Source organism: Nicotiana attenuata, chromosome 2, assembly GCF_001879085.1.
Source record: "Nicotiana attenuata strain UT chromosome 2, NIATTr2, whole genome shotgun sequence".
Lineage (NCBI taxonomy): Eukaryota > Viridiplantae > Streptophyta > Magnoliopsida > Solanales > Solanaceae > Nicotiana > Nicotiana attenuata.
Genome location: NC_031990.1, coordinates 41,391,525 through 41,405,197, shown reverse-complemented (window position 1 = coordinate 41,405,197; position 13,673 = coordinate 41,391,525). Strand labels below are relative to the sequence as shown.

Here is a 13,673-nt window from a genome sequence, read left to right as displayed (position 1 = left end):
CCAATTTCAAAAGGTGGACATAAAGATAAGGATTACAGTTCACAATTCACAATACAAGACAAGCTAGGCTAGAATTTAGAAAGTTCATACTTAAAAGATGACTAAGAGGGTCCTTGTGGCCTTTAGGATTCCTTTTGGAAAGGGATTTGCTTTCGGTTGAATGACTAGTAACAAAAAACTCAATAATGAAATTTGACTGGATAAAGAAACAAGGTGTCTAACTTTTCACAAAAAGTACATAACAAATTTTCGGCTCCATTATAACTCTAGCCAAAGGGTACAGCTAAAAAGAGAGAAGTTTCATCCAAATAGAACGGAGTCTTCCTCAGAATAAAAAAGTTCGAGTTGAAAATTTTCTATAATATTCCAAAGATGTACTTTGCATCTATGGCACAAAGGGCAAAAAAAATCTAATACAATTTACTCTCCCCAATTGTCATATTGACAAATTTTCACACGACCTTCAATTTCTGACTGTCTAAGTACATTCCTGACTTCAAAACCCATGATTGATTTCACCAAGTATAAAAACTGGGTATCAAGGTATGCAATTTACAATAGATAGGAATCTTCCCATGTTACCAGTAAATTGCCTCTCTAAATGAGGCACCATTGCTCTAAGGAAGATAACTGTTTTGTCTGTGCCAAAATTTTGCAGGACTGGATTGTGTTGGCAAGACAAATATAAAAAGCTCTAAAGCTCGTCTATACACAGCAAAGATGATCATAATCCCGAGTCCATAATCTCTTTAGAGGCATTACTTTCATGTATATGCTTGGGTGCTGCAGCTGTAATATTTCAGAGTCAGTGAATCTAATTAGATTGTCAAGATCTTCTATCTAACTTCTTGTCACTAGGTCGCTTCTCTTCTGCCTCTTTGCGTCTTTGTTGCCTGTAGGAAAGGAAAATGAACCATTACCACATCATCTGCTGAATGAAACATAACTCCACCCTCTGCTGGATGAAACGCCAGTACATGTCTATATTTCGAAAACAAGGATGATGAAAGATTTTTGGGTACCAAAAAGTAATTAAAAAAGTGAAACATGAATCTCCTTTTTTGGATGAAATACTAAAAGTAATAAATTAGCTATACACATTAAGGATAGGGACTGCATGACCCACAAAAACAATGTGGAAGGAAACATATATAGAAGTTTAAGAAGAAGAGATGTATGCTACATTAGACGCCATGGATTACTCCTATAAATTTTAAACTGCAAAAGCTCTTAGGACTGATGTTTTAGGATGTGACGCCCGTAATCTGAAGTTCTTTCTTCGCTGCAAGTTTGACTAACAAACAGACCGCAGATAGGAATAGCAGTGTATCTAAGAAGTCGAAGAAATCTATAGAAACTATAATTCAAAATCAAGCACAAATTTAGGACCCTGTAGTAACTAGGAAGCTGAAAGACAGATTTTAATTCCATAAATGAGTTATGTTGAGAGAGAGAGATGTTTTACTTCTAAAATATAATGTGCTGCAATTGAATTAACAATGAAAATCTGACACATCTTTGAACTGGAAATACATTCATAGCTTTATGAAGTTAGCATCTCTCTCCTCTCACTTTTTTTTTATAAGATATCATTTTAATAATATGAATGATCAGCAATAAGAGAACGCTGGTGAGTCATGTTTACAAACGAAAACTCAATTCCCTTTTATTTAAAAAAAAAAAAAGATAAGGTACAAAACCTCAAGTTTCTTTGCAGGCTATGTAATGAAGTTACAATTTCTTACATTAGCATGATGATATACATTCTTGAAGTACACATACTACAGTACACCCTTTGCTAAATGAAACACAACTAGATGTGAGCTTAACCAATGTTTTAAAAGGCAGGGGGCACGGCGAGGCGTTTTACCTAAAAGGGGGCAAGGCATAAGACCCTAGACACGGCGTAAGTCCATGGATCTTCAATTTTACAATTTTATATTTTATTTTATAATTAATAAATAAGCTATATTTTTTCTGAAATATATGAAAATTTGATTAACTTTTGGTAGAATATTAAAAAGAAAATATAGGAAAATTATTATAATTATTATCTGATTGAACTAACGACACAAAATGTGATAATACCTGAGGTACATCTTAATGATATTTTACTTTTAGTTCTTTACACATTTCGGATAAGAAAAAAGTAGAAAAAGCTTAAGCAAACAAATCCTGTTCAATAGCTTTGGATAGACTTAAATACAGTTAGAATTCAAAGAAGCAAATAAAGTATATGCTGAACGTAATATCAAAGCCATGGATCACAATGATCTACACTCAAAATATGATTAAAATGCAGAGAGAGTTTCATCATTCGGACAGGGAGAACAAAACATAAAGCAGCAAGAGGGACGAAACATATATTTTAAAGTTGTAGAGTAGTGGTGAAACAAAGAGCACCAAAACATGAGGACAAAAAGCTTTGAGCAATCGAGGAGCAAGGAGGTTTCTTCAGCAAAGAAGCTAATGAGTTAGGGATATTTTTCTCTGGTGGAAAGAGGCGTATGCGCGAAGACGGTTTAAAAAAGAAGTGGAATTGCCTAATTATCCCTAATTTAGTTGAGATCCATAAGGCGTGAGTCCTAAGCTTGGTGCACTTATTTCGCCTTGGAGTGCGCCCTATATATAGTGTGTTTGCCCACAGGAACTACGCCTTTCCATACTGCCCTGAAGCTTTTTCGATACGCCCCGCCCTGGGACTCGCCAAAAATGCCTTTTAAAGCACTGAGCTTAACTACTTCCATTATAATTCCTTTTTTATTTGTGTCTCTCTTTCTCTGTGTGTTTTTTCTTTTTTTTTTTTTTTTTTTTGGGGGGGGTAGTGAATTTCTATTTTAACTTAAATAGTGAGCCTTTTAGTTTTTTTGGCAAAAAAATCACGCAAAAAATGGCTATATTACGAACATTAAGAATACCAGAGCGAGGCAGGAAAAGTGCCTCAACCTGCATAAAGATTAGATTTCAGCAAAAGAAAAGAAGAGCTTTCCGATATCTTTAGTGGATTTCCTAGGAAACCAACACTGCACCACTCTACAGATTAATAGGAGGCATATATATCCATCTTCCAGTATTTGTGTATTTTGCTCAAGGCAAGTGCTCTATCTATTGCACTATTTGCACACTTCTAACAAGGCATACCTTAGACGCTCATAGGGATGTTATGGTGAAAGCTTACAACTATGAAAAGATAAAGCAATGTGGGACTTACACAACATGTTGAATTTTCAACCCATTATGGCTCGACATCAATTATTTCTCAGAAAGTAATACCCGAGGCTCATTATTATTAGAAGCTAAGAAGTAGTTAGCCACCCATACAATCTAAACCTTTCTTATCCCGTAGGGTGGCCAGGGGAGGTGGGTCAAGTGATGCAAAGGAAACTCTACGAGATTACAGAAATACAGATAAAACGGAGTCGTAATAAACTTACGCATAAGCAGTGTAGCCAGTACCAGCATTAGCAGCTGATAAAAGTGCTGCATGTGCACCAACAGCAGAAACAGGATCTCTCCGATCAACGTCCACCTAAAAATGTAACATTTGGGATTATAAACAAGAGGCAACGGGGATGATCAAATGCAATTTAATTGACATTGTGCAGATAAAAACCTTGTCCCACTTTGACTTTTTGTTCTGTCTACCATCCCGAGTTACAACATCTACAGTGGGCGGTAATGCACCAACAGAGACAGGAGCCATCCCATGCAAAAGAATTGCAGAGAGAAAATGAGTAACGCAGGGAACTCTTATAATCAATTGTGAATGGAGGCCTGTGCTAGAGAGATTTTGACTCGAAGAAGAAAGGTGGGTAACCTGGAATTGGCAAATTGATTTTTGGTGTAGGAACCATGGCTGCAGGTTGTGTTCCTCCAGATATGAAGTCAACTTTTGGACTCCTCTTCCTCTCTTGCTCCCTTCTCTCCATTTCACGCTTCATTTCAACTTCTGCTTACAAAATAAATATTCCAATCAATATTTCTTTCGGATAAAGCATTCGTAGATAAGAAATTATCCAAAAACTCAACAACAACAACTCAGTAAGATCCACAAGTGGGGTCTAAAGAGGGTAGTGTGTACGCAGACCTTACCTCTACCCCGAGGGGGTAGAGAGGTTGTTTCTGATAGACCTTCGGCTCAAGAAGACGAAAAGAGACAATACATCAGTACCATCAATAAGATAAAATAAAAACCCTAGAAATAATAACATCACAAGAACCAGTAAATAAATGGAAAGCATAAATAATAACCAGTAAATAAGGCCCGACACTATAAAAACGGAAGAGTAGTAAACGCAACATTGACCACTAGCAGTCTAAGATTAAATCCTATCAGCCTAACCTCACACTGGTAGACTAAATATGCTCAACTACCTCTTTTTTTGATGAAGTAGTGTATTATTGACAAAAGCATCCAGTGGATGCACGTATTACAAAATAAAGGAAGATATCAGCCCCTAAGAAGAGAGTAACAAAAAATCTATCATAAAACTAGAGAGCTGATAAATTCCATAAATTGGTCAGAGTTATACATAGGGGAGAGTTTAACCCAACTAAAAAGAGTGACCAAACATCTAGCCTTGAGTAGGTATCTAGCAGTTGAGATGCCATCAAAGCATCTTTGATTCCTTTCTGTCCATAAGCACCAAAATATAGCAGCAGGAACCATAGACCAGATTTTCTTGATGGACTTCTCAACTTTCCATGAACTCCAACTCACAAAAACTTCCTTAACACTGCATGGCATTGTCCAATGCAAACCAAAGAGTGAAAGAAACATGGACCATATGTCTGTTGCAACTGGACAATGAAGAAATAAATGGTTGATTGTTTCAGAGTTGCTTTGGCACATGTAGCATCTGCTAGCAAGCTGTAAACCCCTTCGGATGAGATTGTCATGGGTTAGGCATGCTCCATTTAGAGTTATCCAGCAAAAAGCACTGACCTTTGGAGGCATTTTTGTCCTCCAAATTAGTTTCCAGGGCCACTGATCAATCATTTCCTTCCTGGAGCTTAAGGTTTGATAACTAGCTCTGACTGAGTATGCACCACTCCTACTGCTGCCCCATCTGAGTTTGTCCCTACCTGGAGTAATGGTTGAACTATTGTGAAGGCTGCCAAGAAGTGCTACCAAGTCATCAAACTCCCAGTCATTCAGATTTCTTCTTAAGCTTGGGTTCCATGAGTTAACCTCCCAATTCTGCACAACTGTAGAGTCTGGGTTAGCAGCGATAGAAAATAGTCTTGGATAAGCATCCATCAGTGTAGTATGGCCTAACCACTTATCTTTCCGGAATGAGATATGTTCCCCATTTCCCACCTGATGGGTTGAATCAACAGTGAAGACATCCCACAGTTTCCTGATACCCTTCCGCGGCCCACATCCATAGTTAGATCTAACAGTATTGGTACACCAGTGATTTTGACAGCCATACTTAGCTTGAACAACCTCCTTCCAGAGACCAACTCCTTCCTGATTATACCTCCAATGCCATTTCATTAGCATGCTCTTGCTATGTAAAGCAAAGTCCTTTACCCCTAGAGACCTCCAAGTGATTTAGGAAGTGTTACCTTAGCCCATTTGACAAGGTGAAATTTATGGTTCTTGTTGTTGCCTTCCCACAAGAATGAACATCTGAGTTTATCTAGCTGCTTTTGGACTTTGACAGGAATTGGAAAGAGAGACATAAAATAGGTTGGTATACTGTCCAACACACTATTTATGAGAGTTAGTCTGCCACCAAGAGAAAGATATTGTTGCTGCCAGGACGCTAGTCTTTTCTCAAATTTTTCAATAACCACATTCCATATCTCAGTTGATCTGTGTCTAGCACCCAATGGGAGGCCTAAGTAGGTGGTAGGAAATGAACCTGTAGTGCAACACATTAAATCAGCCAACATCTCTAGTTCTGGGACCACATTAACAGGGTAAATGACACTTTTTGACATGTTAATGTGCAGCCCTGACAAAGCTTCAAAAATCAACAGAGTAAGATTGAGATATTCAACTTGAGACTTCTCAGCACCACAGAAAATGAGGGTATCATCAGCAAACAGTAAGTGAGACACTGAAACTGTTAAGCCAGAGTTGTTGCCAACATCAAAACCCTGCATCCAATGCATTTGCTTCGCTTTATCCAGCATTCTGCTAAGTCCCTCCATCGCTAGAATGAATAAGAAAGGGGACAAGGGATCCCCTTGTCTTATCCCTCTCTCAGGGGAGAAAAAGCCAACAGGGCTTCTGTTAACAAGAACAGAATATTTGACTGTGGAGAAGGTATATCTAATCCATCTGATCCATTTTTCACCAAAATCCCATCTGCCTTAAAATTGAAATGAGATACTGCCAATTGATTTTGTCAAAGGCCTTCTCTATATCAAGCTTAAAGAGCACGCCAGGTTCACCATTTTTTTGCCTCCAATCCAAGACTTCATTAGCAATTAGTGCAGCATCTGTAATCTGCCTGCCTTTAATAAAAGCATTCTGGTAGCCAGAGACCAACTTCCCGATCACCTTTTTAAGTCTATCGGTCAGCACTTTCGCCACTATCTTGTAGACACTACTAGTAAGACTAATAGGTCTGAAATCTTTGAGTTCAATTGCTCCTTTCCTTTTAGGGATGAGAGCAATAAAAGAGGCATTAAATGACTTAACCATGTGACAGTTTCTATGGAAGTGGTTGAAAGTCCCCATGACATCCAGTTTTACAGTATCCCAACATCTCTGATAAAAAGCCAGTAAAACCATCAGGGCCGGGGCTTTTGTCAGGTGCACAAGAGTTGATAGCATCTAAAACTTCCTCCTCTTCAAAAGCAACTTCCAAGGCATCCTTCTCCTCATCGTTCAAACAACCCAAGCCTTCAAAAGTACAACTAGGTCTCCAAGTTTCATTCTCAGAGTATAGAGCTTGATAAAAATCTAATATCACCCTTTTAATATGTTCCTTTTCTTCAATGATATCCTATCCTACTTGTAGTCTGTCAATGCAGTCATACCTCCTATGAGAATTGGCTACCTTTTGAAAGTATTTTGTATTTCTGTCGCCCTCTTTCAACCACAAGCATCTTGACTTTTGTCTCCAGGATATTTCTTCAACCTTGGCTAATTGCTGTAACTCCATTTTTAGCTGAAGGATCTTAACCTACAACCTTAATGCTCGACCTCCACAGCTTCCTATCGAGTACTGTCCTCGGAGATCTGAAGCCTCGCCATATCCTGCCTGATCACCTCTTCCCAATACTTCTTAAGCCGACCTCTACCTCTCCTCGTACCCACCAACGCCAACCGCTCGCACCTCCTTACTGGGGCATCCAAGCTTCTCCTCTGTACGTGCCCGAACCATCTGAACCTCGTTTCCCGTATCTTGTCATCAATGGGAGCCACGCCCACCTTCTCTCGAATAACGTCATTCCTAATCTTATCCATCCTAGTGTGCCCGCACATCCACCTCAACATCCTCATTTGTTCTACTTTCATCTTCTGACATGTGAGTTCTTAACTGGCCAACACTCCGCCCCATACAACATGGCCAGTCTGACCACCGCTTTATAAAACTTACCTTTGAGTAGCGGTGGCACTTTCTTGTCACACAGGACTCCAGATGCTAACCTCCATTTCATTCACCCCACCCCTATGCGGTGTGTGACGTCCTCGTGGATCTCCCCATCCCCCGGATAACCGACCCAAGGTACTTGAAACTGCCTCTCATAGAAATGACCTGCGATCCAAGCCTCACGTCCATGTTCGCTTCCCTCGGCTCGGCACTGAACTTGCACTCAAGATATTCCGTCTTCGTCCTGCTCAACTTGAAACCCTTAGACTCAAAAGCCTGTCTCCATTACCTCCAACCTCTCGTTAACACCACTCCGCGTCTCGTCAACCAAAACAATGTCATCAGCGAATAACATACACCATGGCACCTCTCCTTGAATATGGTGTGTCAGTGCGTCTATTACCAGGGCAAATAAGAATGGGGTGAGCGCAGATCCTTGATGTAACCCCATAACAACCGGAAAATGCTCAGAGTTGCCTCCCACTATCATAACCCGAGTCTTAGCTTATCATACATGTCCTTAATCGCCCTAATGTAAGCAACCGGCATACCTTCAGCCTCTAGGCATCTCCAAAGAACCTCTCTAGGAACCTTATCATATGCTTTCTCCAAATCAATAAACACCATGTGCAGATCCTTCTTCCTATCCATGTACTGTTCCACCAACCTCCTAATAAGGTGGATAGCTTCCGTAGTAGAACGACCCGGCATAAACCCGAACTGGTTGTCTGATACAGACACTGTCCTCCTCACCCTCGCCTCTACCACCCTCTCCCAAACTTTCATGGTAAGACTCAATAATTTGATACCCCTATAGTTGTTGCAACTCTGGATGTCACCTTTGTTCTTGTACAACGGAACCATCGTACTCCGCCTCCACAGATCTGACATCCTCTTCGTCCTGAAAATAACATTAAACAACCCAGTCAGCCACTCCAAACCTGCTCTACCCACACACCTCCAAAATTCTACCGGAATCTCGTCAGGCCCGATAGCTCTGCCCCTGCTCATCTTACACATAGCCCCCACGACCTCCTCAACCTTCATGCACCTACAGTACCCGAAATCGCGGTGACTCTCGGAATGCCCCAACTCGCCTAGAACAATATCTTGATCCCCTTCTTCATTCAGAAGTTTATGAAAGTAAGTCTGCCATCTCCGCTTAATATGGGCCTCTCCCATCAATACTCTACCGTCCTCGTCTTTGATGCACCTCACTTGGTCCAGATCCTGAACCTTCCTCTCTCTCGCCTTGGCCAGCCGGAATAATTTCTTCTCCCCGCCTTTGGCCCCTAGTTCCTCGTACAGACGATTAAAAGGCGCAGTCTTAGCCTCCGTGACCGCCAGTTTCGCCTCCTTCTAGCTACTTTATACATCTATCTGTTCGCACTCCTCTCTACCTCGCATGTGCTAAATTATCCAAAAACTCAAGAGAAATTATTCTAACACTGAAATGAACAAAATTTTGTGAATGCTTAACCTCAAAAGAAATAGATATCCTTTAAACCTCCTATATCTCCCAACAAAAAAGTTGAAAAGGTATGATGTTAGCTACATAGCATGAAAATCCTTGTGAGGTGTACTTTAGATCCAGTAAAAAGGCTGTAGTATTTTTTAGATATAAAGTCACTCATCTTCAGGACAGTACAATATACTAAAATTTTCTAACAGCTATCTGTCGGAGTCCTAAGATAACGGAACTTTTACGATTTTAAAATTTAAACCCCTATGAATACCAGCAAAAAGATACGATTGAACTGAATTCTCAGAAAAGGTCATAATCCCATTCTTGTTCCAGATTCACATAAGGAACTATTTTGTTAACAAAAGTATAACAGTGGAAGTAACAAAATTGTTCAAACATGCCATAACCAATGCAACTCAAAAGTAGATATTTCTAGTCGAAAGATAGAGAAAAATTAGAAAATTATATTGCTAGTAACCTATTTCATCATAGAAGTCACTTTTGTCATATCCACGCGGATCAAATACGTCTTTACTGAAGCAAGATCCTATCTGGTCAATATCTTGATAAGTCACTGCATGCAGCAAGAAGTCTGGATTCCGGTACTCCTTTCTGTTGCGCACTTCTGCATTAAAGCTTCTGCCAGTAGTCTTCTTTAAAGCAAGGAATTTAATGATCTTTTCCTGCAGAATGAATTGACAAGAAAAAGAGTGTAACAAATTAAAAGCAAATTAGCCAAATTAATCATCTACGCAACAGGGATACACCAAAAGGCCCTCCTTATATATAAATGGTAAGTTCACAGAAAAATGGAAGCCAAAAGTAGTTTCCTTTTAGTGTATTCCAAATGGGCAAGCAGTTTCTGGTTAGCTAGTATGATAAAGGTTCACTTTTTACTGGCACGTATGTAACATTCAAGGTCAAATTACTAAATGACACTAGATACATGTACTGTTCAGAGTCTAAATCTCTTACCAACTCGGAAACTTGCCTATGCAAAAAGCATGATATACTTTCAACCGGAGCTTATTGTAACCCACTTAAGATTTGTCAAGAAGTAGAAAACAAAGGATACATGATAGGATAGAGTATTTATACATTACACGTGTGTGTGTGTGTGTCAGAGAGAGAGAGAGAGAATGAGATATTGTGTCTGTGTGGGAGATTTAGCAAGCACAGATTTCGTGATCGGGACAAGTGAAAAACATTCATTTTAAGTTTTTGCTTCATCTCCCTCAGTTCGTCCTCATGTAACCAACCATTCCTTTACCAGTCACTGTAGAATTGAGAAACATATTTCTCGAAGTCCCAATTCAGACAGTGCATAATCTATAGCAGAAAGGTGCTGCATAAGATGCAAATTCATTTTAGAAGACATAATGCAAGAGACATATAAGTTGCCAATACTATCCAAAAGTACACTACAGAAGCAAGTCTGAAGATGCAGAGCTTCAACTTTAAAGGTCTATTTCAAATTCAGTGCTACCTCAAGATAGTGCATATATAAATAAAGATAAGCACATTTCCAATATCATTAAAGTTTGGAAAATACTACTACAGCCACTTACTTGCAATTCATCTGAGCACTTTTCCTTTGGTGGAGGGGAAAGAAATTTCTCCAACAAATCTACATCTTTTTGTTCTTCTGCAGGAACCATATCAGATTCTTCAGCCACTCCATGTCCTTCATTAACAGCAAAGTCCATAACATCATCGATCCGATCAGATGGTTCAGCTGACTGAGGAGGGGTTTGAGTGCTCGGTGTCCTAACCTGAAGAGCTGGTGAAGCTTTTTCTATAGATTCAACTGAAAAAGAAAGTAGTGAGATTTTTAAGCTTGAACTCCCAAATTAATAAGGTGCAGAAAACAACAGAGTTCTCTTTTTAGTTTTGACTTTGAATAATTGGAGTAACATTAGTCAATCATACGTCACAAATACGGAAGACGTCTTTTTTACATATCAAATATATGGATCAAAAAACTGTAATGGCAATTTCTTACCGAATGACGTTCTGCTACCCAACTAAAAATGATTTCTTTTACCCAAAAGTTGCTCCCATGCATATTTATGAAGAAGCTTATAAAAGAAACTCCCTGTCCCAATTTATTCCAAATAATCGACTGGACATGGAACTTAAAAGAAAATGAGACTTTTGACACATAAACTAAATATGCATAAAATACCAAAAGTATCTTTAGTATTAGACTGACTTTCTCTCTTGTATCAAGTGAGGTCTACAGCAAGTCATGTCAATTCTCATAAGTGCAAATAAGGGCAAAATGAAAATATGTAATCTAAATAGTTCTGAAAATAGAGAGGCGTACTTAGGAAATAGAGACAAACAAACTGCGATAGATGGGAGCGAGATAATAATTGGTTGAATTACAATAGTTGACTATATATTGAGAACACTTGCTTCAATTTGACACATATATGAACGAAGTAAACCGCACTAGGCATATAACTCCTAGGATCACTTCAAATAAGCAAGGGCCATAACAAAACAAAACAAAAAAGTATAGAGAGGCGCAGAGCTGAATATAGAAAAACACAAAGCATACATACATACCACTAACAGTTTGAAGTTCCTCTCCGTACAAGACTCTCCCACTGGCCATTATTTCTCCTTCCTACATTCATAACTTCATTACATGAATAATAAATCTCTAATAGTATCCTATTAAACCTGAGTCTTCTAGCATGATTTAAATCAAAGTTTAAATGAGAGCGTAAAATAAGAGTAGCTACCTCAGTTTCGGGAGACATATTAACCTCATCATGACCATAGTCAACAATTGTAAGCCTTCCTCGTCTACTCACATTCACATTCAAATCCATCGGCTGAGGATTATTTGGAGAAGCGACTGACATAAACGGCGTCGTAGTGGTAGACCCAATTACCCCTAAACTCGAAACCGTCAAAGTTTCAACATATTGCTGTTGCTGCTGAAGTTGTTGGATCAGTGGTGATGGAGTCGAACTCCGACCCGAATCAGAACCAACAATTCTGTTATTGTTGTCATCTTGGAGGAGCTCTGAGTCCATATTTTCGGATTCAAGTTTGTATTCTTCTCGCCTTGCTTCTTCTTCTTCTTCTTCTTGGCGTTCTTCCATATCTTCCATTTCGTCATCTTCGTCATCGCCGTAGATCGATAGCAGAGCGATACCCTCTGATTCTTTCTTCTGTGACATATCAATTGGGGCTTTTGGTGAACAAATTGGGGATTTTCGAATTATTCAAATTTCAGGGGTTTTTGGAAGATTGAAAATAATGAAGATTTGGGGGTTCCGTGGGGAGCTATTGGGTTGAGGAAAGGTCCGGTTCGGGTCGGAAAGAGTTAAGGGGTGAAAATTAATTTTTCCTTCTCGAGATTGCCTCAAAAACAACAAGGGCTAATGACACAAATAGTAGGAAACTTCTGCATTTTGACCCCAGTAATAAGAGTTTCGGGAAAAAAAGCCTTGTGTCAAAATTTAAAATTTTTAACAGTTATAGCAATCGTTTAAGTTCCGGTGGTCATTAGTTATCACACCCAACTCTAATCCTAGAAAAGATAAATGGTCACTGCAAATATAATTCGATCTAAAAGTTCGGAATCGAATCTCGCAGAGAACTAAGGCTTAGCTACAACTGTCCAGTATGGCTAAGAAATACAAGTTCAAATAATTTCCTAGTTATAAAGATTGTAATTTTTATTTTAAACTAATTAATTAACAAATGCTAAAAGCAATAAAATTATCAACCAATAAGACTAATGGTTGGAGACAAGATTAAGGAGATCTAGAGTTATGATTTTCCCAATTGTCGGAATTTTTCCCGCTACGCCTTCTATAATTTCACCTAAGTATTCTCTACCGATCGTGAGTACTTCAGGTGTCGTAATTCTCTTCCGACCAACTACCACAATTTACTAGACTTATTCTTCTAAACTACGCTAGATGGCACTAGTTTACTGTTCACTAAGATCGCACCAAGATTTTGTTATTCCTAATCCCACCTTTAAACCCTCCGTAGGATTCCTCACATACGTTAGGAGTGATGTTGTTCAACAACTATCTAAATATGTACCATTTTTCAAGCAATACACACTAAATAGGCACAGTCAATTGAGGGCCCTTCAATCAACTAAGATAATCACGTAGTTGAACAAGAAGAGAAAATCCAACGGCAAAATTATATTTTAAACGCAACAGAAAAATTATCCTTCAAAAGGTTCCATCAAATCCTGGATGAGAAAGTTTAGCTACTCATAACCATACTAACAATCGTGATAATATTTGAAGGCATTAAAATACAGATTAAGGAAGAACGGAAGAGAAAACTCTTGTGATTCGTTGCTTCCAAGTGTCGTAGCCTTCTTGCCTCTCCAATAATGTCCTCCTCTTACACGTGTTTAGGCAGTATTTATAGGCTAGGACTCGAGGTCCTTGAGTCCAAATCTGGGTTGGAGTCTTTTAATCCACGCACTTTTGATCAACGGGCTATAGACCTCGCAAGGCCAGGCTTATAGCGCGGTCAGCCTGGCTACAGAACTGGCTACGCCTGGCCTGTAGCGCGGTCAAGCTGGCTATAGAGCTGGTTATACTTGGCATGTAGCAAGGCTTGGGTACTTCTTTCTTTTGTGCTCTTGTCTCATATTTTTGTCGTCTTTT

The 13,673-nt window shown here is 39.1% G+C and overlaps 1 protein-coding gene across 1 annotated transcript; it reads right to left on the bottom strand.

Moving 5' to 3' along the window:
- LOC109207870 (SAP30-binding protein) lies at positions 236-12,416 on the bottom strand. The gene is made up of 8 exons (XM_019370875.1): positions 11,769-12,416; positions 11,590-11,650; positions 10,587-10,825; positions 9,497-9,701; positions 3,818-3,949; positions 3,614-3,663; positions 3,435-3,529; positions 236-893 (listed from the first exon to the last, which is right to left on the bottom strand). Exons 1-8 carry the CDS (start codon positions 12,210-12,212, stop codon positions 827-829), a joined length of 1,293 nt encoding a protein of 430 aa, XP_019226420.1. The 5' UTR covers positions 12,213-12,416; the 3' UTR covers positions 236-826.